General features: G+C 38.7%; 2 protein-coding genes across 2 annotated transcripts in view; both read right to left on the reverse strand.

Moving 5' to 3' along the window:
- Positions 1 to 39: 39 nt before the first annotated feature.
- Positions 40 to 27,077, reverse strand: LOC107548459 (spectrin beta chain, non-erythrocytic 1-like). The gene is made up of 39 exons (XM_016229142.1): positions 26,931 to 27,077; positions 24,332 to 24,423; positions 24,147 to 24,227; positions 23,160 to 23,275; positions 22,848 to 22,960; positions 22,531 to 22,718; positions 21,606 to 21,723; positions 21,344 to 21,502; positions 20,958 to 21,260; positions 20,344 to 20,497; positions 19,865 to 20,259; positions 19,674 to 19,778; positions 19,384 to 19,542; positions 18,882 to 19,093; positions 18,661 to 18,798; positions 18,248 to 18,467; positions 16,718 to 17,071; positions 16,018 to 16,200; positions 13,557 to 13,759; positions 11,692 to 11,782; positions 11,332 to 11,478; positions 10,721 to 10,984; positions 10,365 to 10,589; positions 10,004 to 10,093; positions 9,594 to 9,887; positions 9,324 to 9,454; positions 9,035 to 9,239; positions 8,499 to 8,876; positions 8,135 to 8,379; positions 7,658 to 7,796; positions 7,433 to 7,517; positions 7,027 to 7,223; positions 6,796 to 6,911; positions 5,971 to 6,046; positions 5,456 to 5,569; positions 3,861 to 4,042; positions 3,591 to 3,764; positions 3,426 to 3,468; positions 40 to 3,328 (listed from the first exon to the last, which is right to left on the reverse strand). The coding sequence occupies exons 1-39, from the start codon at positions 27,006 to 27,008 to the stop codon at positions 3,119 to 3,121; spliced, it is 6,777 nt and encodes a 2,258-aa protein (XP_016084628.1). The 5' UTR covers positions 27,009 to 27,077; the 3' UTR covers positions 40 to 3,118.
- LOC107548440 (spectrin beta chain, non-erythrocytic 2-like) overlaps positions 27,055 to 27,083 on the reverse strand; it is a 116,456-nt gene continuing 116,427 nt past the window's right edge. Inside the window, exon 5 of the mRNA XM_016229109.1 lies at positions 27,055 to 27,062. Within this exon, the coding sequence (XP_016084595.1) occupies positions 27,055 to 27,062 (8 nt within the window). The remainder of the gene's footprint in view (positions 27,063 to 27,083) is intronic.

Below are 27,083 nucleotides of genomic sequence, written 5' to 3' on the forward strand. Positions count from 1 at the left end.
TAGAATTTTGTTGAGGAAAAACACCACACACGTTTTTTCTTTTAAAACATGTTTATTCCTAATATTAGATGTAGATACACAAGTCAACAAACAAGTCTTTTTCTTGTTTAGATCAGTAATGAAAAATGCTCCACAGCACACTTGCCCCCAAGTGGCGGGGTTTGGTATTACAGACGAGAAACTCCGCACGAATAGGCTGCAGTTTTACAAGAGGTGCAGTTGCAACAGTAGTATTAATAGTAATATTAAGGACTTTTATAATAACAATAATAACAACAGACAATAGTAGTGATATTAACAACTTAAAAAATCAAGAATGGAATCAACATTCTTTAATAAATGGTATTTGTAATGGGTTTGGTGGAATTATTTTTGAAGACGCATTAAAATGTTGTAAAATATAATACTATTGGATGAGGAAAAATAATTCTGCTTAAAAAAATCCAAGATTTTATCAAATCTAATGCTCAGTAATTTGAGGCCACACTTACTTTTACTGAGAGACGAGTTTCATCCCAATGAATTCACTGTATTGCAATATTTAATTTCCCCTTCAATTTTCCACACTGGTCCTTTGAAATTTACACAAACAGACTCTCTTATGTCATGATGTAACTGACTATCTAAGCAAACTGGGTTAAAACCAACCATACTGGATAGTGTCAAATGTGAGAGAAAGAACAGAAGTTTTCAGATAAAGTAACTCTGATAAAAATAATTAAAAGAAAAATCAACAGCACAAATGAGACTAATCCAATGCAACACATTGACTTATTTTAGGAAGCAATTTAGCGCACAGTCCCAAACTGTATGTGCAGGCTCAGACTAAATGAATCATCTTACAGCTCAATGACAGTATTCTGTATAAACAAAAGCACTGGTCTACAACTAAATCGTTCTACCGCAGTGTTTTTTTCATCCTTTAGGATGGAGAACATCAGACCGATCCAGAGAATAATGTTTCATAACGTTGACTCCAAGATCCTAATTTCACATCACTTGAATGAAGCGGAAAATGAGTTTCAGTGACATTGTCCAATCACTGAAAACTGGAAAGAGGCTGTTTTTTTGGGAACTGGACAAGGTTCAGCAGAGAGTCTGCATCATTTTCCTTCACATCAAACTTCACAGCAAAAAAAAATATATAAAGTTCAGCTTCCGTCTTCGTGTTGACCCCTTAAATAAGTCTCCAAAGGAAATGTCAAGATGAATGACATAAGAGTGGACATGGCTCAATATACTCCACACACCTCAGAGGAAGGGGCTTCATTGTATGACGTCAAAAACTCACACTAACATTAACACACCAAGGCAAGCTTTCTCACAATCATATGAGGCTGAAAAATCATTATCCTACAAAAATACTGATTTCATGCCACAGTGGGTACACTTTTTACCAATACATCATGCGTTTAACTGCAAAAGTATATCTGAAATCCTGCCTTCTATGTTGCTATTGATTCTGCCTCTGTGTAACGTGACTTATGGGACAGGAGAGAGTCTCCTGCTGACTGCAAGTATAAAACCTACAATTATATATGTGGTAAAAATTTCACATTCCTCCAAGGAAGATAATTGATAGTAACTTGTGATGTACAAATAAAGGGAACAGATCATCTCAATCACCATGAGCGGGGGAAAATTGTCAATTTGGTCCACATTAAGAATACCTCAGTAATTTTGTTTCTCATTCAGAGCTGAAGCACATTCACAACCGATATACCTGAAAGCAACCTCTTCTGAGCACACACTCACACACACACACACACACACACACACCTAAAAATACAGCATCAACCTCAAGACCATCACTGACACTAACCCAACTTCAGCTGTCAGAGAAGTTCATCCCTGTAAAATATTTAAAGTGTAGGCTGATGTGCATGTGTCCGCCGCTGTGTGAATGCTAAAAATGACGCCTGAGAATACATTCCGATAGGAAACTTGAAAATCAAAGAAAAAAAAATATGCCCGTCCTCAAATTCTTTGTTTGACGCAAGTTTAATGTTGGCTTGTGCAAGTGATACTTGTGTTGTGTCTGTTTGCTTTCTAGCAATTGTAAAACCAAAGTCCAAACCACAGCATCACACCTCAATTTCAATCTTTCCAACAAACACGTTTCTGGTCTAAGAAGAGAACAGGATAAAGTGGTTAAAGGAACATGATGAACTAAAGAAACAAAACCACACAATAAGAACGCATACTCAAAGTACATCTTAATGGGAATGAAAGATAGAATAGAAAGATAAAATAAAAAATAAAACCATCATAAATAGTGGGTTTTGAACTCTTTTTCTTTAACTTGCAAGCCGAAAAAACACTACTTAAAAAAAGCATTCAACACAGTCGTATCTAAAAAAAAATGAAAAGGAAAGAAAATATTCTGTCTGTCAGAAGAGCATGTAGATGAAAGGAAAAAAGACCAGCATAAACTCCCACCTCTCACTCATGGGATTCTTTCTGCTTTGTCCTCTCTGAACATGAGGTCATACCAACTATACTTTCAATTTCTTTAAATATTCAACTTTAAATTGACTCCAAAACGCAACAGCAAATAAACAATATTAATAATAGCAATAACAATTAAATCTTTTGTTATAAGTATAATAATACCAAAAAAAAAAAAAAAAAGGAACGCGGTCCTTCACAAAGAAAGGGAGAGGTTGAAATCAGGACAGATAAAGGAAATCATCAGGGGAAAAAGACAAAATAGCACTCTTGGTCATTACAGTATGGAAACGCCATCTAACCCAAAAACTAAATTATTTTTAGGGGAAAAACTAGTATAATTGAAGGGTATGAACTGAACTTTCAGGATGGCTCTTGGTCTGGGAGCTGGTCTTGGTCAGTGACGCACTCCCTTGGCTCAGAGCTTACGGTCACCAAAAGTGGCGTTCAATCTAGAAGGCAAGACTGAACAAGATCCATGTCTGAAATATGACACTTTTTTTTTTTTTAAATGAGTGGGGAAAAAAGAAAGGGCAAAAATGAAAAATGAATCACAATGTGACATGCGAGTTTTCTTCGCCTTTTCTAACTTTATCAGTTTCTTTTGGGTGTTGACAAACTTCCATCTCTTGCTTGGCTCACTGTTGAGATCTGTGGCATATTTGGGTGCTTATTTCTTCTTGCCAAAGAAACTGAAGCGCTTCTCGCGGTCTCTCTCTTTGCCATCTTTGTTGCGCATTGTTACGCCTCCTGCATCGCCTGAGCTAGGAGACATAGGCGGCATGGTCATCGCCCGACTCAGACCTCGTGTGCCACCCGGTGAATGCTCGGTGGATGACAAGGATGACTGGATTGCTTGAATCCATGAACTCATCTCAGCCTGACGGGGAGAATATTTGCGTCACAATATGACTATAACACTTCTTTTAAAACTTAATATAAGAGAATGACCTAGAAACATCCTTTGCAAAACATACCTCATCCTTTGCTTGGAACAAGAACTCTTTTCCATCCCCAAGCCTTTAACAAAATAAAGCAGTACGTCACATACTAAGAACTTCATTCATTTTCTTGGGTATTGGCAGTTTCATAAATACTGATAAAATCTGAATACTGATAATTTCTTCCCTCATCTCTCTCACCTAAGTTTAAATACATGTTTTCTTTTCTTGTAGTCATGGGCGACCTCACAGACAGCCTCACTAAGGCTGATGGGAACTTCTCCATGGTAGGGGATTCCATTCGAGGCACTCTTGTTGTCCTTATAGAAGCCCAGACTGCCTTTACGTAATACGCAATATACATTCTGCCACGATCTACAAAAGCATAGAGAAAAACACACCATTTACACAATTAACCTGATTAGGTTCTCTCAGTCATTCTTTTTATAATTTATCTGCTTCCTGTGTCACCTGGTGGCTGCTTTTTTGTTGTGCGAGTCCATTTCCTGTTTCCTGCAAAGGATGCCCTCCATAGTTTCTGTGGCCGCCTCTGCTCCTCCTCGCCCTGGCAGTGTAGCTGAAGGGTCTTGCCGTGATGCTGAGTCTAGACCGCTGTCACGGCCTGGACCGTTTACAGATTCTGATTCTGATCCCTGCTTGACCAAAACATGCTGCAGTTAGGAGACGTCACAATAATGCATTGTTTCCATTAACTATTAAATACCGATTAGGTCACTACTATATTGGTCTATACTATTGTTATTCGTTAAAGGATTTTTGTAACATGTTCACAGTTATATTTTATATTAATAGGTAACAAACACTCTTCAAACTCTTTAAAATATTTCTATTTGAATATATATTTAAAAAAAATCATATTTTAAAGCCGAATTGGCAGCAATTGTTCAGTTTTCATTCAGCAATCTTCTTATCTGATTTGGTGCTTAAGAATTATAATTTTTTTGTTATTATTAATGTTGAAAACAGTTTTTGCTGCTTAAGGTTTTGTGTAAACTGTGATATTTCTTTTTCAGGATGAATAGAAGGTTAAAAAAACAGCATTTATTTGAAATACAAATCTTTAACAAAGTGAAAGTATTTACTGTAACTTTTAATCAATTTAATAAATAAAAGAATAAACGTATTAATTTCTTTAAAAAAGTCTTACTGACCCTATATAATACATGTCCTATTTTAATATTCTCATAAGTTAACTTATGCCTATTTTTTCTGTAACTAATTTTGAAGTATAATTCCTAATCACAAACAAATATTTCTTGCTGATATTTAAATTATATTAATAAACAGATCTGAATCAAAATATTCAAACTTAGTAAGCACAATATGTACATGCACACAAAGGAAAGCAAAGGCACAATCAAAGACATAAATAAAAACAGAGACTAAAAAAAACACAAGACCGGAATGTTCCACCAAGGACAAATGGGGCAGTATGGACAAGCCTGGGGAATGTGGGTGTAATAATGAAATAACACTGCCACAAAGACACTAGGACACATCTGCCTAAAACAGTTACTCAAACTAATTTCATATCCTAAGCCAAAAGTAAATATAAATGTTAGAAAAAAATAGTTGCCTTGGCATAAAGTAAAATCCAATGAAACTGAAGGAAATAAAGAAACAATGTCTCATGTGAGTTGGATTAGTAGGAATTAGTTCAGTTGTTGTGATGCACCCAAACACTATACATACATAATGTAAGTAAAGGTTCCCTGACAACAAACAGCAAAACAACAGCACTACACAGAACAAAAAAGATGCCTTTTAACATCATGAAGTAGAAATTTGTATGTGATAAAGTGCATCGCAAACACTGATGTTAAAGCTCAGAAAAAAATATTACACGTTCAACATTACAGTAGTCAAATACATACAAAGAAAAGCACAAGACTGATCCACTGAAAGCAGTAGGAAGCAGCAGAGCTGTGACTTTGCCCTTTAGCAGGTGTGGTATAGCTGCCGACATGCTGCGAGGCTGCTGGGTTAAGTGCAAGCAGCGATGCTACACTACGGCTACAGGCTGGCGCTAAAGGGTTAGTACTCACACGCTCCTGTGCCTTGTGGGGTTTAGGCACAGGCTTAGAAACTGGGTTAGACTGAGGTTTACTCTCTGGTTTAGGTTCAGGTTTCTTGAGTTCAGATACAGAGACCGATAATGACTGCAGATAAGAGACGTCACAAGAATGTGTATTAACATGCGAGTGTGTTAGAACTGGCACTTGTGTGTGATTGTTCTGATAATAAAAAGGACATCCACACAGTATGAAAACGTGTTAGACATTTGTTTTGTTGTGACATTCTCCCACACTCAAAGAGACTCAAGAGTTTACAGAAGAACATTCAGATCAACATAAATAATTGACAGGAACAAGGAAAAAGACACTGAACACACAACAAGACTGTACAGTTGAGACCAGGACTGTGATGTGTGCCTTGACATGAATTTGAAAACCGTCAATATACTGACATATAATGTAAACATGTGCATGAAAGTGAATGCATAATTGGATCTATCATGAATAGAGAATTTAATATAAGCGCAGTGTGGAGCGTATCTGACCTGTGATGTGTCATGGTCACTGTAGACACCATTGACAGATACTGACTGGTTCAATGTAGTCTGGTCTAGACTCGTCCTTAAAGAGAAGCCAATGCAAATGTGTAAACGCATAATTAAATACAGAAAAATACAACCAAAAGTATATTTTTGCCACACCTGACAATAGCAATTTGGCTGTTTAGCATTTGGCCTGATTGAATGTATTTCCGAATAAAATAACTTTTGGGGAAAAAAAAACCCTTCAATAAATAAATACCCTATCATTTGAAATTTGGGAATTGGTAATTTTTGAAAATGTTTTTGAAGGTTTTACTTGATCAAAAATAAAATTATTACATTAATATTGTGAAATATTATTATAATTTAAAATGTACTGTTTTTGAATATTTTACAATATTGTTCTTGAATATATTTGTTTTCAATATATTTTGTAATCTGAGTAAGATGTCATTTATTCCTGTTATGGCAAAGCTGAATGGCTCAGCAGCCATTACTCCAGTCTTCAGTATCACATTATTCTTCAGAAATCATTGTAATATTCTGGTTTGCTGATAAGAAATATTTAAGTGCTGCTTACTATTTTTTGTGGAAATTGAGATACATTTTTTATGAAATTTTGAGAATTAATTTGAAATAGAAATTAAAATATTTTGTGACATTATAAATGTCTTTACTGTCACTTTAATTCATTCTTGCTGAATAAAAGTATTGTCTTAAAAAAAAAATCCCCAAACTTTCGAATGGTAGTGTAAATACAACTAAGATTATTTCTACTTGTTTAGTGTCTTGTTGAGTGGAATAGTACAGTCTGTTTATTTTTTTTACCTTGCAGCAGAATCATTTATCTCAGACTGTACTACCTCCTCCACAGGTGGAGGTGTGGGTGGTCTTCGGGCCCTCTCTTCCTCTTCCCTTCTTCTTTGAATTTCCTGTTCCTCCAGCTGACAGAGAATAACATGAGAATAACATTAGAAAAATGGCAGATGCTATAAATGATGCTAGCATTATTTTACAAATCCCCCTACCCTTGTTAATGTGGGAGTGTATTTAACAAACCGTGGTGAGCTTCTCTAGCTGTGTGAAACGATCTTCCCAGCCTGCTGCCAGTTTTTCAAAGGCTTCGTGGCGTTTGATAAGACTCTCAACCTCGTCAACATTAGAGCCCAATTCTGCTGCCCTGACCAGTGGTTCCTGTCCTGCCAGCCACGACTCGGCCATAGACACATCCCTGCTGAACTGTAACACCTCCAGAACTAACACACACACACACACACACACACACACACAGAAACAGAGGAATAAAAAGTATGAGGAATCACATAAAAGCAAAGATGTGTCACCTGGTAAAACAATTTCATAATAAAGTATATAACATAACATTTATATCAAAACTGCCACCTTTGATGTAAATCTAAATAGTATGTCACGAGCCACAGAAACAAGCTTCCTCCTACATACTCACCGATCTGTAAGTGGTCCATTTTCTCTTGCCACTTCTGATTAATTTCAGTGCGTTTGGCCTGAAGCTGATCCAATTTCTCTTGAATCTAGAAATCACAGACATCCAATTACCTCACAGTGTGTGAGTGGGTGCATGTGGGTTTCCTTGGATAACATGCAAGTGATTAAAATGTGTGTGTTATCTTGCACAGAGCAGACATGTGCATGTTCATTTGTGTGGACAGACCTCATCTGAAGCATAGTGGTTGTTGTTGATGAGGGTGCGTCCCATTTCACTGCATGCGGTAAAGCTGTCCGCTCTGGTCTCTATCTCAGACTTAATATCCTGATGGTTGGCGATGACCAGACCAGCTGAGGAGACATCCCTATAACAAAACAGGGCATATATGAATCTCATTAGTTGTTTACTTACTCATGTATGTAATCTCTTCTTAAATCAATTACTAATAACTTGTACAGTTGTGAGGCATTTTTATATTTTTGTGTATACTTAAATGTATGACTTCTCAGTGCCACCGTATATACACTAAGTAATATACTGAAGTAATACATTACAATATTACTGTTTTTACTGTATTGCTGATCAAATGCAATCTTGGTGACCATAAGAGACTTCTTTCTAAAACTATAAGAAAGCTTAACGACCCCAAACTTTTTAATGATAGTGTCTGATTTTGACTTCACAATATGTGCTTGAATGTACCTTGGGCTGTCATGTGACTGGATCTGTAAGTTGATTCCCTCCATCCACAGCATTAGGTCTCTGACCATGTTTAAGAATCTGAACTTCTCCACTGTGTCCAATAGGAGTAGCCGTCTGGCTTGAGTGGCAGATTGAAGCCCCTCCCAGGCCTCTGTGACTGCACGCTCGTGGCGATGGATTTCATCAGCTTTCTCTCCAGCATATGCTTTCTGTAGACGCGCAGCATCATCCTGAACCTGTGTGACCTGCAGTGAAGAGTCAAAGAATGAAGTTTAACCTTTTGACACAATCAAACCATCAAAATCAAGCCATTAGAAAATGTGCAACATATATGTGAAAAGGTTCAATGAAGACTGACTCTCACCTGCCCACTCAGTGCCTGTACATCATGCTCATATGCCGTATGCTGTCTAAGCAAGTGTTGGACAGTGTTCAGGTCCCGTCCAAGTTCGGCCCCTGCTAGTGTTTCCTTCTTCTCCCGTATGAGCCCCAGAGCTTCCCGAGCGTCCTGATGGAAGCGGTGCAGCTCGTACGAGGCGGCAAGCATCTGTGTGCGCGTGTCAATGAGCTCGAGCAGATCGGCCCAGGCCTCATTGAGCCCGTCTTTCCACTCAGCCACACTGGCATTTTCAGGATGACCAGACTCAATAAGTTCATCTGCCTGGGCATTCACTGCATCCACGCGCTCCTGGCCAATTGTGCTGGTGTCCCGCGCAAACTCCCGGAACTTATCACGCAACATCTGGAGAATTGAGAGAAAACATCCAGAATTATAGACTGCATGGTATAATCTTTAAAGAAAGTTTAAAGAAGCAGTATTCACATAAATATGATCAATCGAATTTTTGTAATTCCAGTAGTGAAGATTCAGGAAACGAGTGGGAAAAGTGGATTTCATACCGTCACATGTTCGTAGTCCTGTCCGAGTTCGTGAGACCCAGCGACAACCTCTCTTTCAGCAATCCACTGCTCTAAATCATCCACCTCTCTCTTCAGTTGGGTCAGTCTCAGTCTCTCCTGCAGTTTGCCCCTCCTCTCTTCTGCCAGATCCTTCAACCCTGCGTACAGTTTATCCACCTGGGCCTGCCTCAGAGTGATTCTTTCACTACAAAAGGGAGAAAGAAAATGGATTTTTACTTAATGTCAAATGCTTTATCTGACAGTCCAGAGATCCTACTATGCCCCTCACCTCTCTGGGTGTTCACTATTCACCATAAGTCTGCTGCTATTGGCCAGCTGGTGGATGGTCTGAGCATAGTCCTCTAGAGCCTGCTCCAGAATCTGGTGTTTCTTCACCATCACCAAAGCACTCTGCTCATCCTACAACAACCATTATAAAAACTTTTAACACCGAATACGTAAACACATCAGAAACATCAAGTAAACGCATCAGAAATGTAACATGAACTAGCTCTTTGAATAGTTGCTACAAACACATACAAAGTACAATTTCACTGACCTTCGCCTTTTCCTCTGACATCATATGAAGCTCTTGTTCTCCCATCCAGGCCTCAGCCTCTGCAGCATCTGCGTAAAACTGCTGCGCTCGGTTAGCCTCTTCTAGCCTCAAGTTCCTCTTCTCTGTCTCAGAAATCAAAAGGGCCCACAATTCCCTCAGCTCCGCCAGACGCCCATCAAGATCAGCTCTCCTCTCCCTGTCCATCTCTGACTCCTTCTCAGGGGACATGTTCGTACCATGAGCCTGGATGTCATCGATACGGGGCTGATGACCCTGAATCTCTTTCTGCAGAGTCTGGGGGAGATGAAAAATCAGTCAGACAGTGAAAAAGAATGTGGAAAATGTATTGAGATGATAAAAAGTAAACACTTTTTTATAACTTTTAAACCATTGATTGAGCGACTGATTACCTGATTCTTTTTGATGAGCAGCTGGACACTGGGAAGATCTTTACCATGGTCTGTGGACGTGGCGAGAGGCATCCTCTCCTTTACCCATAACTTTAGACAAAAACATAATTACTCTAAAAACTTTAAGCATTTTTCCAAATGAATATTGCTCATACGTATGAATATATTAAAAATTGCTAATAAATTTCACAAATATTACAAAGAAACATCAATTAACACATTAAATTAAACGAAATTTTAAAGTAGAAAGACTGAGAAAGCATTTTCTTTGTAACATGTCCCCAATCTTTTATAACTTTGAAAAATCTTTTTTTTTTTTTATATATTATTATACAGTGTAACAGTTTTTAAAGTGACTCACAATTTCATCCTCAAGGTCTCTGTTGAACTGATGAGCCTCTTTTGAAGCAAGAAGATGCTGCCTCCGCTGTCTTAGAGGGTCCTGCAGTTTAGAGAAGCTGTCTGTCACCCTTCTCTGCTGCCCATCCACCTCTACTATCCCAGAATCATCTTGGGCCAAGGCCAGAGCCTGTGACTGCAGAGACTGGACCTCTTTCTCACGCACCTCCATCTGATGCTCCAGCATCTGAGACACGCACAGGTACAGGGTCACATAGGGGGTCATTAGGTTTAAAACTTGTCTGCTTACACAGAATAAAACATAGTTCAAATTTTTTCCTGGGACTTTCACAATAAAGTGATCTGTGAATCATTTACCTGGTGTTTCTTGAGCAAGATGTTGACACTGGTGAGATCTTTTCCAAAGTCATCGCTTTGGAGTTGAGAGGAGATGTTCTGGAGCCAGGAGTCCAGCGCCGAGCAGCTTTGCGTGAAAAGTTCAGCTCGGTTCGCATCAAACAGACACTGAGCTTTGGCTTGAGTGGTGCTCTCAAGCTCCTCCCACTGCTTCTGCAGGCTGCTCATAGTCTCTGATACCGTCTGCTCCAGCTCAGGCTTCTCCTTTATTAACACCTGACCCTCCTACGAGAACAAGAAAAAGAGAGAAAGTCACTGTAGTAGTTTTGATTTATGCTGTTCTGCTTACGAGTTCACATGCCTTGTTTTTTGTTTATTTAGTATGGCACTGATTAAGCTATGAATCCTAGATATTTACACATTCCAGGAATCCCACAATTTTTGACCACAGAATTTCCATGGCCTTTCCAGACTTTCCACAAAAAGAGAAATTTCTAGCAAATTAAATACATCAAGAGTTGAGCATTTCCATGACTTTTCCACAATTTATTTTTTAATTTTCACCATTTCAAAACTTGTATTGGTACATCAGATATCCAAAATCACTGGAAGAGATGTGCGTGGGAATATACTTTGTCAATCTTGTCCAGCCAGTCTTTATTGGAGGCTAGCTCAGCCATGAAGGCCTGGTGCTTCTGCCACTTGCTGTGGAGGTTTCTAGCCTCATCATAGGACATGTCCTGAGCGGTCAACATTTTCTCATTTATCCACAAAGTCAGCTAAAGAGACGGGCAAGGAAAAGAAGACTTATTAATCACACAAAAGCCTGAATGTATCATCACTGGCTTCATCCTGTAGGTGGTGCTGTGGTTTACTGGAGTCATTTATATGAGAGTGCATTATCTTTCATAATGCCAGTCAGAAGGACTTTGTCTCATAGTGCAGTCAGTATAATGGATATATGTAATCTTGTTTGCTCTGTACTTTATTACCTCTTGTCCATCCTGTAGGAAGTGCTGCAGCTCTCTGTTGTCCTTCAGTTTAGCCAGCAGCTCATTGGCAGCTTGTTTGTTCTTCTGGTGCCTGAAGGAAACCAAAAGAGAACATGAGATGAAAAACATGATGTTATCTGTAATGGATTTAATAGGTTTGCTGCCAGCACATCATCAATGTAGATCATTGCCAGGATAGTGATGAATACTGCACATTTCCAATATAGTGCAGTTTCTTACTTGGCATTTTGAAATGACTGAGTAGTATATTCACTACCGTTCAGAAGTTTGTGGTTGGTAAGATTGTTTTTTTATTTGTTTATAAAAGAAGTCTCTTATGCTCAACCAAGGCTGCATTTATTCACAAATACAGCAAAAACAGTAATATTGTGAAATATTATTACTAGGGATGCACTGATACCGATATTGGTCTCCTGTACTCGTACTCGTTAAAATGCCACGATACCAAACGCCGATACCACACAGCATGTGTTAAGCACCATATTCAAACAAAGAAACACAGACAACAGAACAACAGACAGCAGAAAGGAGTTAAGGATGTCTACTACGAAGTATATGTATGCAATGAATATAATGTTAAACATTCAGTATTAACGCCTGTATAGCTGGGGGGGAAAAAAACAAAAAAGAAACGTTTCTCTCTCTTTATTTATTCCTTCTCTTTCTAGCTTGTACTTATTTGAACAATGTCTAAGAACTTGGTATTACAACCACTTCTTGTGTCTGTTTGCCTCTTTAAGAATCATCGCTTTATGCATCCCCCAATTGTAAGTCGCTTTGGATAAAAGCGTCTGCTAAATGACTAAATGTAAATGTAAATGTAAATGATGTGCGCGAGCTGATAAACAAAGCACGCTTCATACAGTGGACTACCAGTAAAACTGATACAAATTTGGGTCTAAAAATTATTCAGACCGAGTCTGGGAAAAAAATTGAAGTTTAGGTTTGCATGAAGCTGGGTGACAGCATGCCCAGGAGACTACAGGCTGTCATTGAGGCTAAGGGTTGCCCGACAAAGTATTCACAGTTGTGTAAATACGGTCATACTAACAGCTGTCTGAATCATTTTTGGTTGATTGTAATCTATTACATACCTTTCTATCAAAACTATCTAACATTATCAAGATGAATTTGTTCTGACAGTTTAACTGAGTTCTTGTCATATTTTATTACCATTTTCTAAACTATAGCGAATAAACTGTGATAATGTGAGAAATGTTGAAGGTGTCTGAATAAATTTTGGTTTGACTATCTATTTGATAAATGAAGTTAACCAACTAACATTATACATACCCTTTTGGTTTCTGTACCCAATATTAAAAAAATTTACAAATGCAATAAAAATATCAGTATCGGTACTCGGTATCGGCAAGTACCAAAAATAAAAGTATCGGTATCAGGCGAGTACTGGAAAAAGTGGTATCGGTGCATCCCTAATTATTACAATTTAAAAAATTATTTTCTAACTTCATATATTTTAAAATGTAATTTATTACTATGATAGCAAGGTGATTTTTCAGCCATTACTCTAGTCTTGTGTCACATGATCCTTATCATGAAAATCATCAGAAATCATAATATGCTGATTCGGTGCCCGAGAAAGATTTCTTCTTATCAATGTTGAAAACAGTTGTCCTGATTGATATTTTTGTAGAAAATTTATTTTTAAAAGAATCTTGCTGATACAAAAACTTATTTAAATATATATATATATATATATATATATATATATATATATATATATATATATCCATTTTCTGCCAAAATTACTAAAAAAAAAACAAAAAAAAAACTTCTACTTCTCCCACCTCTACTTCTAAGCATGCCATTCTGTTCCTGCTTACCTCTCCTGAATGGAGTCTGTCTTCTCTTGGATCTTGTCTGCATAGGTGTTGCCATCTGAAATTAGTCTCCGTCCAGACTCAACCACGCCGTTGATCTTTTCTTCATTGGCATCCATGGTGGTGAGGAAGTCTTCATGTTTCTTGATGTCCTCCACCGCCCCTTGTAGGCTGGAGGGCATCTCTGTGTGTGACAGAACATACTCCTGCAGGCAAAGACAAAGGAAACTGGTTATTAGAGTCATTATTTGCAGCATATTCAACTAGTGGTCGACCGATATGGATTTTTTGACAGCCGATGCCGATATCTTGGAAAGCAGGGTGGTCGATGGCCGATATAAATCCGATATAATTTTATTTATTTTAATTTATATTTAAGAAATTTGAAATCATTTAAAAATGGATTTAAAATAGTTGTGTAAAATAAACATACTTATACTTTCAGAAGACAAAGCATTTTCCACAAATAAATATTTAATAAAAATCTAATTAAAATGGAAGTAAACACGGTAACCAACAGGGCACTCAGTATTCTGGGAAGTTTGTGTGAATAATAATTTTTATTTTTTTTCAAATAAAGCCAAGGTAACACTAATTTTTCATACAGCACACAATGAAAATGACATGAATATGACAGTGGGCAAATGCATAAAGCGCAGCATAATTTGAAATCACTAGTTCAAGTTTGTCGATCGCACGTCTCCAGTGAAGCTGAACTCTCCTCCTGTCAACATTCAATTTGCACGGACCGACCGTCACGCAGAGAACACGCGATCATGCAGGATACACATGCACACTTCACAAGATCTCAACTAGATTCGTCTGCAAGGTTTGTGAAATTAAATGTTCATTAGTCATTCAAAGATTTGTTTAAATTATATAAATGCGTGTTTGCTGAATGCTGACGGCAAATGAGAAAGTATTATAATGTTTGCCTTTATATTACTAATAATATTAAAGGGGTGGTTCACTGGGTTTTTTCTAGGCTTGCTTGTGTTTATGGGGTGCAGTCTAACATGTTAACGCTTAGTTTAAAAAAAAACGCATTATTTTTTACATAATTTACCTTTATTCCACACCTCTCTGTCCCTTCTCTGAGAAACGGGCTGATCATTTCCTTTTATGAAGCCCCTCCCTCAGAAATAGGCGATGGGTTCTGATTGGTTAGCTAGCCCAGTGTGTTGTGATTGGCTAAACCGCCTCAAGCGTGCCTCTAACCGTCCCGCCCCTCACCTCGGCGGCATGTGCTCCGGTTGTATTGTAAACAACTGCATCGTTAATATCGGTTATCAGTTTGAGCCCGATTGAGAAGCAGAGGATATTATTGAAGAGGATCATGCAGAACTTGTACAAGCATGGCTTTTAATGGTAGGCCTATGTTTTTTGTTTGTTGTTGTTCTCATTGTCTTTTAGATACGCTGTTATTTGTAAATGCTACTGCTTATGTTAGCTTTTAATATACAGTTTTATCCTGATTAAAGCTTTAATACAGTATGGCAACTGCACGCACGTCCATGTTTAACGCTTCTCATAACTATGTGAAAATAAGTGTATAATTGTTCATTGTTGGAGGTGAGCTGAATGAGAGAGAGAGAGAGAGAGAGAGATGCAGAGCGTGTGCAGAGCAGGGGAACGCGAGGAACAGTATTAAAACCGCTGCTTTAGAACATTGATTTTGAAACTTGTGAGTCCATTAGAATCGTTAGAAGACAGAATTGCGATTCATATATGAATAGATTTTTATGTGCACCTCTAGTTTTCTCTTCCTCTTCTCTAAAGCAGCGCAGCATGGCCTCACCCCCTTTGCTGCCTTTTCCCAAGAGCGGGGTTTATCTGGGTTTGTGATGTCACAAACCCGGGAAGTAACTTGTTGTAGTCTCTACCAGTCGTTTTTGTAGGCAATAAACTGCCAGAATTTTAAAAGACGATATCTCCATTTGCATTGAACTTTCAGCTTTGTAACTTTGTAGATATTGGTTATGCTCAAACAGCAACATTACACACTAACTAACGTTAAAAAAGTGAAATCGCAATGAACCACCCCTTTAAAGCAATTGTTATAATACTTTTTTGTATACATTTTAACTCCTTTGTTTAACAGTTCTATCTGATTATTAGATAGAATTCTATCCATATTAGACAGAACTGATCGACGACAACGAACAAGAGGGAGAATTTGAGCGGTGTGCGCTCAAGCGCTGCGACTACCGTTCTCAGCGCTGTCAAAATAAAAGTCCCGCCTCGAACACATCGGCCAAACAGAAAAACTTATCGGCTGATGCCGATATTTGAAAAATGCCAAATATCGGCCGAGGCGATATATCGGTCGACCACTATATTCAACCGAAATGGGGCCCTTTCTCAAAAGGCAGAAAGATATGGAATGTTATAATATAATATTAAACATTTAGCATTTAGTTGTATAGGAACCAAGTAAAACACAAGCAGTATCGCAATCACACACCTGGCTATTGAGGAAGCCCTCTGCTTGTTTTGCATCTCGTAGCAAGGTTTGGAAATCAAAGGCCTGAGCGAGGACACAGTGGCGGCTCTCCCACATTCTCCTCAGCTCATGCCAGCCAGTGTCCAACGCTTGCAGCCGCTGAGCAAGGAACATGTGCTGGGCATCAGTCTGTCCCTGAGTCACCTAAACACACAAAGCCAATTCAGAGATCATTCAACGTCCTTATCTTTACCACAACTATTTTGAGGTATTTGTCAAATTTCAATAACATATGCATACTTTTATTCAGCAAGGATGTATTAAAATGACGGTAATGATATTTATGACATTAAAAAAAGATTTCTATTTCAAATAAATTTTGAACTTTCTATTAATCAAAAAATCATACAAAAAATGTATCAGGGTTTCCTTTCCTCAAAAATATTAAGCATAACAACTGTTTTCAAGTCCAGCAAATAGCATATTAGAATGATTTCTAAAGGAACATCTATAATGGCTGCTGAAAATCACAAAAATATACTACATTTTTAAAAATAGAAAACAGTTATTTTAAATTGTAATATTTCAGAATATTACTGTTTTTACTATATCAAATAAATGCAGCCTTGGTGAGCATAAAATAATTTTTTTCATATTACCGACCATAAACTTTTGAACAGTAGGAGAGATTTTTTTAAACTTCAAGTTTACACTAACTGACCTCAGCTCCAGTAGCTCTCATCTTCTCATAATCTTCCCTGTAATTATCTACTTCATTCTTTATGGCCTCATGCTGAGCCAGCAGACGCTCTGCTTCCGCCAGAGATGTAGGTGTGTCCTCAGATGCCACGGTGGTCTGTGTACGAGACAGCCAGGCCTGGAAGTCATCAAGATCTCTAAGGAAGCCCTGAAGCTTAGAGGCTTCACCCAATGACTCCTCGCGCCGTTTCATGGTGGCTCGAAGCTCCTCCCACACCTCCTGGATTTCAGCCAGTCGACCCTTGATCTCCTCCTCCTGCTCGGTGTGCTCAGATGCCAACTTCTCGGCCTCAGAACGCAGGTCATCCAGCTTACCCTGTGGAAAAGAAAGCAGAAGAGAATGAGTAAGAGAAAGGCCAAAGCTAGAGTGACTTTACGGCTGCATTAGACATAATAGCCCCGTTTCCACCACAGGAACTTTACCCAGGAACTAGGGACTTTGGGTCGTTACTTGGTGTGTTTCCACCGTAAGAACTAGGATCTAAATAAAGTTCCAGGTAAAAAATTGCCCCTCAGAAAGTCCCTGCTCGCGAGGTAGTACTTTTTCAAAGGTCCGGAACTTTCGGGGACGGGACTTGAGCGCTGAGCATGCTGATTGGTTGAACTCATGCAGCATTGTATTTCAACCACCATTTATTCTGATAATTTTCAAAATATTACTGTTATTGTGCCATGAAATGTAGTTTTAAAAGTATTTCAGGTGAGAATGTAGTTGTTTAAAATTCAATTCTGCAGTTTATTTATAAAGACAGCACCTATTTAAAAATGTGCTTCACTGATTTCGGAGACGTGAGACGATCAGCGGGAGCTCAGTGCTCATGTTTCCCAATGAGAGTAGCCTAACTTCGGCTTGTCCTTCTGACATTTGCCGCTGGCTCTGATGTCACTTTAGTGATTAAACATAAGATATAATTTGTTTTGGGTAAATCTAACAGGTAATCTTTGGTATTTATTCTATTCATCTATTAATATGTTAAAATGAAAATAAAAAGAGGCAATACTGTTTGATATATTTCGTTTCATTGTAATCTAGGCTTTGTAATGTAGGCTATATACATTCCCTGAACTACATTTCTGCGGCAGCGGCTATTAATATGTTTAAATGAAAACGAAAGGAGGCAGTGGTGTTTGATATCATATTTCGTCTTATTGTAAATACAGTGAGGGAAATTGCAGTAGCCAAGGCGAGCTGACTGACGTTATCAAGTATGCTGCTGTTTGCAGAATTACTGGACTTGCGTCGTCCCATCCGTGGGAGTTCACACTCCAGAGTCGAATTTGTGAAGTCCGAACAGAGGATGCAAGTCCGAAATTTGCTTGGTATTGAGAAACACGCGCAGATCTACGTCACCAGACTATTTGCCTAATCGTCTCGGTACTTTAGATCCCGATGGAAACGCAGAAAGTACAGGTCTGGGGGGAAAAAAGTTCCTGGTACAATTGTTCCGGGTAATTCCAGTGGAAACGCGGCTAATGATGTCTTTCTTTTTACCTGTATAGCCTCCAGGTCTCTCTCCATACCAGTGAGCTTACGCTGCAGGGCCATGACCCCAGCCAGGTCATTTCCAAGGCTCTGCGTGGACTCGATGACCTTGGTCTTTTCCTTCATCCAGCTCTTGATCTCATTACACTCTAGATGATAGTTCTGAATATTCAGTGCTGATTCCAGAGCTTGTTTGCGCTGGTTGGCCAGACTCTGGAAATCAGACCACCTGCAGAGAAGGATAAGAAAGGAGAAGCATGAGGGCATTTCTGTGTAAATCTGATTATTTAACTTTATGAACCTTCTTTGTGTGTGTTTGTGTTGAGTTGGGTCTTGAGTTGTTAATCTCTTCTTTGTTGTGGTTTCGTCATGTGCGATGACTCTGGGTGTAGTTGATCTGCTCTTTGTGTTGGTGACTGTACCTCTTATTGAGTTGGTTCTGTGTCTGGTCGATCTGCTCTTTGTTGCGGTTGTCTGATCCAAGAAGCTGTTGAGCCACTTGATTGACATCAGAAATGCGAGCACCCAGTGTGTTCATCTCTGGCTCCAGAGTTTCAAACCTTCAGTCAAAACAAAAACCATATTACACCAAAATATGCCATATCAATGAGTTTCATGCAGGGATCAATATATCTGTTCTCACCTCTGCTGGATCACCTCCAGATCCTCTAGTTTGGTGGGAATCTCCATGTTGTCCAACCACTGTTCTTTTTCTCCAACCCACAGCTGGCAGGCACTAGCTTCACTAAACATACGATACAACGCAAGTGCTCCATCTAAGGCCTGTCTCCATGATGACGACAGCCCCTCTAACTCTTCATATCGCTGCTCTATCGCTGGGAGACGGCCCTCCACCTGGTAAAGAACGAGAGAGATACATATTATGGGTAACATACATTACCATTCAAAAGTTTGGGGAAAGAAAGATTTTTAATGTTTTTTTAACATTATAAATGTCTTTATTGAACAAAAGGATTAACCCCCCCCCCCAAAAAAAACTTACTGATCCCAAACATTCAAACAGTAGTGTATAAGTACTAACAGCAGTGTCCGCCGATTCAAATTCAAATATATAAATAGCGTTTAATATTGCTTATTAATTTGTAGTTAATGCTAAATTAATTTCTAATGTGTGTTTTGTGTACCTGTGGAGACTGTGCATATGTTTCAGGCAGTGTTGAGGCCTGTTCATGTAGTGAGTCGATGAGTGATCGGTGACTTTGAATTTCCTCCTCCACCTCTCTCTGCTTTCTGGCCAGAGTCTGTGTAGAAAACTCATCATGGCCAACTTCTTGACTAGACACCTGCAAACAGAACACAGAATAACACTCAATCTGGCGACCGAACTCAGCAACACAGCTACACCATGATAAATTCTTCTGAAATATAGCTGGACAAACAGTCAGTTAAACATATGTTTGTGTGTTTGTTTTACCTGTCTTAGTGTTTCCAGTATCCAGGCCTCCATGTCGTTGGCATCTGTCTGGAACTGATGGAAAGCTACAGACTCTATCAGTCCCTGCTCACGCAACTGTGAGGCCTGTAGAAAAAGAAAGTGCGAAATGTGGTATAAGATTGTGATGCTGTGGAAAGAGACACATTCCACTTTAAAGTTTGATCCTTTACCTCCTCCATGTGCGACCACTGTGCTCTCATGTCCTTGATTCGTTCTGTCACCTCAGGTGCTCCAAAGTGGCCTTCCTTCACCAGGGCCTCTCCACCAGCAATGCTGTTCCCTAGAGGGCCATAACGGGCTGCCATCTCATCCCTGAAGGCCTCATGTTTAGACAGAAGGTGAAGAGCGGAGCTTAAGTCCTTTCCGTAGTCTCCTCCGGACAGGATCTGCTCCTGCTCTCGGATCCAGGCGGCCTCCTCTCCCAGTTCCCACAGGAACTGCCACAGCCTTCGCGAGTCATCCAGTCGAGCTCGTCGATCCGCTGCCAGCTGCCCAAGTTCTCCGTACGCTCGGCCCAGAAGATCCACCTTCTCTTCAACCAGAGAGGGGTCACATGGCTTATAACCTAAAAAGAGAGGAGAACCAATTGTGTTTTAATTTTGAGCTTACAACAACCACATGCTTGTGTAAGTACAGGGAATATCCTCACTCTGTTCATTTGAAGTAAATCTCTTCGCAGCAGCCTGCACGGCTTTAACTCGCTCAGCCTGTGCGGATATATCAGCTTCCACAAGTGTGTGTTTCTGCAGCAAGTCCTCCACATCATGAAGGTGTTTTCCACTGTCCTGAGATAGCAGGCGACTCTAAACACACAAACAAAAACACACAATTAGCTGTGGATGCAAAAAACAGCGATCTCCAAGGACAGATCTGTAAGACATTACAAATATTACAACATACAGGGAGCTGCAAGGGAGTGCTAGGAGATAAGTAGAAAAAGTTCAAGAGGAAAAAAAGAAAATTATTAAATCATTATAAATATTATTACTTTTTTCCATTCCATACAGTTCCATTCTGTTCTAAACAATCATGAGGTCAGGTTATAACAAATGATTTTATTCTACCGTAAGATTAAAAACGATTTTACAAATATTCATAATATTTTATAAAAATTTATTTTTAACAGTTTAAATGGGTAGCTTTCTTTATATTTTAAGAATGAGGTCTCACTCAAGAGAATCATCATATTTTGGGGCCCATCAAATAAAAAACACTATTTTGTAGCAGTGGAAAATAAAATGTTGGTCTGAATAAAGTCAGTACCTTCATGTCTTCCATCCAGTCCATGATGTAGCTCATCTCCTGTAGGAGGCGCTGCAGGTCTCTGTGGGCAAACAGCCTCTCTCTCCGTGCCGCAAGTAGTTCCTTCAGATACTCCCACAGTCTGAGGACGTTATCCCTCCGTGCCAGTATGCGCCGCACTTCATGATATCCCTCCGCCTCCAGTTCTCGAGCAACAGCTTCTACAGCTGCTACGCGCTCACCATACGCCTGGATGTCTGTCTCGATGGCCTCATGTTTGCGAGTGGCTGCTTCCACAGCACCCAGTTCAACACCAAAATTGTCCTAAAGGTCGCGACAAATTCTTATGTTACTCATCATCTCACAATAAACCATAAATATTTTTTGCCAGTGTTAATCTACGTCACCTGTGAGACCAGCCGCTGGTTTTCGCTGAGCCAGGTTTCTCTCATGGCTGCTTTGCGGTCAAAACGTGCGGCCAACATCTCCAGCTTCTCCTGACGAATCAGCTCATTTCTCAGTGCCAACTCCCTCTCGTGCTCCGCTTTCTCCAGCCTCTCCCATGCCTTTCCAGACAAGCAGCAAACACAACTGGCCATGAGCATCAATCAAAACTCAAGTTATGTTTGTGTAGCTTCACATGTAGAGGAGTATTTTATGTGTATATACCTTGTTGATGTCAGAGATGAGTTTTCCCTCTCGTGGCATGTAAACTTTCTGATTGTTCGCTCTCATTTTACTTTGAATGGTGAAGAGCAAAACCTCCAAATTTCCCTTTTCGGTGAATCTGTCAAACACATACAGGATTAAAGCGACGTGTCTAGAATGACTTCTGGACATCAAATGTTTAAAGTCAACATAAAAATCCTGTTTGCAGCCAATTTTTACTTCTGTAATGTGGATCCTGTAAACCTGATTTTATCCATTGGGAATTAAATGCTTAAAAAGTGCCTACACTAGCTATTATTAAACATTATCCAACAATGCAAACAATTATTTTCTTACTCTGTATTTTTTTTATTGTTTTCCAATAGAAATTTCTAAGCATTCTTAAATCAAGACATATTTACTTGAGAAGCAAAATAATTTCTAATAGTTTTTTTGGGGGAGGACATATACATATCCACCAACCTACCAATGGGGTAAATGCTTAATTCAAAGAGAAAATAAGATTATTTTATTTTTCTTACCAGACTGGCAGATTTTTTTTTTTTGTAAGCAGAAACTAATTTGAGTAAACACCTTAATATTTTGAGTAATAGCTTATGCCATTTTGATTCTCAGGTTTCAATGTTTCTTGATTTTAGAATGTTTAGATATTTGTACTAGACAACAAGACAAATATACCAAGTTAGAAAACAATTTTTGCAGTGAATGCACAGCTGATGTCAGCAGAAAAGAAAAGTCATTTTAGAGTAAAAGCAAGTTACATTTTAATTGAAGATCACATAGAATTTTCTGCTATGGAATTACATGCACCACTTGATCAGTAAGGCCAGGTACGTGCATTAAAAAGTAAACCGGGTCAGACATGACTATGTTGGCTTTACATCACTCTTTTACAGTATATTTTATCCTTGTGGACATCACTCACTTGGGTGGTTTCTCCACGGTGCGGTATGTATTGAAGGCCTGTAGCTGGTTCTGAACCCCATTGAGCGAGTTAGCGAGCTGACGGTCATTAAGAGTTACAATGGTTTGTTCAATCCACTGCAGCAGCTCTGAGGCCAGAGTCTCATATTTCTCTATCAGCTGATCTGCTTCGATAGCATAGTCCAGCACCTACAGAAACAAATACACCCCTATTCACTCCACAGAATAATAACCCACACTTGCAGAAATAGAAATGCTTCAGGAAATGGCTATGTAAACATAAGGGTAGACTGTAATTCTCTCTCGCTCTCCATGTACCTTGCCGATTCTCTTGCCCTCTACGGCGAGCGCCTTCATCTTGCTGAAGTAGTGGTAGTATGTGGCCACATATGTGATGATGGACTTCTCATCAGGCTGATCAACATTCACATCTAAAGAACAAGAGATAAGACAAATACATCAGCTAGTTAATAATAAATAATATGTTCATTTTTTTAATTAGGCAAATCTAGTCTTTCTGGACACTGAAAGGTTCTGTGTTTATCAGCTTGCTTGACGGTAGCTCTGTCTTTATTGTCTGATTAAAAATTATGCATGTATTTGCTATTTATGCCCATATATTTATCTCACCCTCTGGATCCAGTAGCTTGGTAAGACCCAGCTCCTTCTCTGCCACATTAAAGGCATTCTGCAGGTTATAGTGGGCATTAGAGCGCTTAAGATTATCAAAGTCAATCAAGTCTGGCCTAAAAATGAGAAAGAGAGGAAGAAGAAATCCACAATAAAGTTATTTTGGGTTTGTAAAACTCCAAGAGGACATTTCAGTTTGAAAAATCCTGCAATACACTTTTCCAACAAAAGAGGGAAGCACTCCAACACTGCAAAGAGAAAGTGAAGGATTGTTCTCTCCTTATTTAGGTCAACTTAATTCAACTTTTTTTTTTCTGTTCCTCTGCATGAAAAAATTGCAGAAAGAATTTGCAGAAAGATATTGTAGAATTGCAGAAAGAAGCTGCTGGGCCACAGTTGAGAGGAAAAGTGCAAAAATGAGGAGCTAGTGGGACTGTTGAGGATGAGAGCAGCAGAAAATCCTACTGGGTCCAATTAATTTATAAATGAAATGATTTCTTAGAAAGAAGAAAGACGAAATATACAAATCATACAATACTGTACAATATAAAGTAAATACAGTTGAGACCAAGAACATGCTTCTACTTTTTTTACATAATGAATACATTACATTAAATAAAAAATTAAATTAAACTGAAATTAGAAGTATAAAAAAGAGAAAAGCTGAATTAAAAAAAGAAAAAGAGTTATGTCAATTTATAATGTCCAAAAAATATAGACATAGGCTTTTACACAATTTACAAGTCTCAAGACTTCTGTATTTATATGCACTTTTGGAGAACAAAGTTAAAATTCCAGAATGCCGCTGGTGGTTGAAGCCCCTGCAGGCCTCTCTGTATGTGTGGGAACATGCTGAAGAATGAAGGGGCGTAGAGTGTGTGAGCACATGCTACTATGTGGAAATCATAGTAATACCAAAGCTTGTCATGTGTTTGAGAACTTTGTACTTGTATGTCAGTGTGTGTGTTTGTGAGCTCAGATCGATACCTGTGTTTGTGCACTATGGCATTGAACGCTAGACCATCTCTCCAGCTGGTGGTAAAGTTGTGGACATTGACATTTGGGTAGCTGAAAGGAGAGTAGCATTCATTAGTACAGGAGAAGAACTAGTGTATTTAATAAAGCATCATACATTCACTCATTCAATTCATTTCTTTCTCTTTCACTCTTACCCTGCAGTCTTCATCTGACACCACAGCAGCAGAGCATCTTTGGCTGATTTCTTCTCCTTGTTGTCCTCTGTCTCAACGCTAATGTCTTGGATCTGTTCAAACAAGTGAGATGTAATACATGTTACTGTATAAACTGCATATCTTTTCCTTGTAGTTTAGTTTCTAAGTTTGGAGGATTGGAGAGTTTTAAACATTTTTTACTAGACACCAATCAACATAGATGCTGTCTTTGTTTATGTTCTATAAGCTGTTGAGTCCAGTTTTGTAGACACTACTGAGAATTTAACATAAACACTGTAACCACTACCTGAATTTCTGGCAGTAAATTGATTTGTAGAATGCAATTGTCACTCCTATAAATAACCAAACACTATGTGTGTACTATACATGATTCAGCACTCATGAAAGCAGTGACAGCTTTATTTAGCTGTGATGTGTTCATGGCCTTTAAGTGATTTAACACCGTTCCAAAGTTTTGGGGTTGGCAAGATTTTTTAAATATTTTTAAAAGAAGCATTTTATGCTCAACAAAGCTGCATTTATTTAATTAAGCACACAGTAAAAACAATAATAGTGTGAATGAAATATTCTAATTTTAAATTCTAATTTAATATATTTTAAATGTTATTTATTCCTGTAATGGCAAAGTTGAATTTTTAGCATTGTTCCAGTCTTCTGTGTTTCATGATCCTTCAGAAATCATTCTATGTGGATTTGATGCTCAAAAACATCTCTTATTATGCGTAAATACCAATTTGTATATACAATAAATGATTAATACATAAAATAAACTGTAGGTAGATAATAAAATAATACTCTAAATTCTTAAGCTTTCGTACCCTCATGCTAACAGTGTGCCACTCTAAAATCTATAGATCTATATTACTATATCACAGCCAAACAGAACTCTTGCTAAGAGATATCTTAAACCAGACTGAAATAGCGACAAACACGCACACTAACACAGAACATAACACTACCAAGCTTCACTAAGTCTGTTATTAAAGTCATTTTGATCCATTTCAGACTATATCCCTATCATAATTCATAATCTGCTGGGATTCATTCAGCAAATAATGAAAAATAAAAAGTTTAATCTTCTGTAATTATGTCATTGCAGCAATATAATAAAACACAAATCAGCAACATCTTCACAAACTAATCAAAAGCAGTGATGAAACGCAGTGAGCAGTCTGGATCACGTGGTTTGATAGTTAGTATATTTCAATTGAAGGAATTTTGAGCTGATTAAAAAATGTACAGGCCAATCAAAAGGGCAAAGAAGCGGCAGACAAAAATATGTTAATTATACTTCATTGTGAATAGATGACAGACTGATACAGCCGAGGACAAATAAAAATAACTGAACTTTGTTAAAGGGTTAGTTCACCCAAAAATGAAAATGAACCTGTGTTTTACTCACCCCCAAAGCATCCTAGGTGTATGTGACTTTCTTCTTTCAGACGAATCCAATCGGAGTTATATTAAAAATTGTCCTGGCCCCTCCAAGCCTTTCAATGGGGGTAAGCGCGTGTTGATTGTCAACAGTTCAGAAGACGTGAAATAAAGTGCGCACATCCGTAAAAAAACGACCCTCACACGGCTCCGGGGGGTGAATAAAGGCCTCCTGTAGTGAATCCATGCATTTTTGTAAGATAAATATCCATATTTCAAATGTAATAAACACTTTTCTCTCACTTCCGCTGACTGTGGTACGCGGAAGACGTTCAGGCGGATGACGTAGGATGTATGCTTCGTGCCCGCGCCTCTGAGAAATGCAGGAGCCAAGGAAACAAAGTTTCCTTACTTTAGCAAAGGAAAACCAGTCTCCTCTTGGCTTATATCGAAATCCTCCGACATTTTTCTTTAGTCAGTTTTGTGCTTCTAATTCATGAATGGCGTTTTGTCTCCACGTTCGTCACTAATCACGCAACATCGACGTCTTACATCATCCGCCGGAACGCCTTCCGCGTATGACAGTCAGTGGAAGTGAGAAAAAAGTGTTTATTACGTTTGAAATATGGAGATTTATCTTACAAAAATGCATGGATTCGCTACAGGAGGCCTTTAGTCATCCCCCCGGAGCCGTGTGAGGGACGTTTTATTACGGATGCATGCACTTTATTTCACGTCTTCTGAACTGTTGACAACCATCACCCGCTTACCCCCATTGTAAGGCTTGGAGGGGCAAAGACAATTTTTAATATAACTCCGATTCGATTCGTCTGAAAGAAGAAAGTCACATACACCTAGGATGCTTTGAGGGTGAGTAAAACACAGGCTAATTTTCGTTTTTGGGTGAACTAGCCCTTTAATAAAAGACAAAAGATCACAATAATGACATAATCACACATTCTGCCAAAAAACTTTTGTATGTCTATGAATCAAACTCCAAAGTCAGGATTATATTTAATATTGTGGGCTGCACTACACAACTACAACCAGTGCACCAAAACATTGGCATGGACACTGATTTACTTAAAAACAGGTGTTGCCATTTCTTCAGTAACAAGTGAAAGATGCTATTTCTCTCGATTAAAGACTCCACCTGTCTGTCTCTCTATCTCTCACACCTCTAGTCAAAGCCACGCCCTCCTACCTGGAAGCGGAGGATTATGGTCCAAATGAGTCCAAGTGTGAGGCGGTGGTTTCCGTCGACAATATCATGAGAACCCATATTCTCCAGATGAACCTTTTGTTCCTTCAGGAACTGCAGAGCCTTGTCAACGTTCTCCAGACAGTGGATGCGCAT

This window comes from Sinocyclocheilus grahami, unplaced genomic scaffold (genome assembly GCF_001515645.1).
Source record: "Sinocyclocheilus grahami isolate Dianchi unplaced genomic scaffold, SAMN03320097.WGS_v1.1 scaffold348.1, whole genome shotgun sequence".
NCBI classification, from domain to species: Eukaryota; Metazoa; Chordata; class Actinopteri; order Cypriniformes; family Cyprinidae; genus Sinocyclocheilus; species Sinocyclocheilus grahami.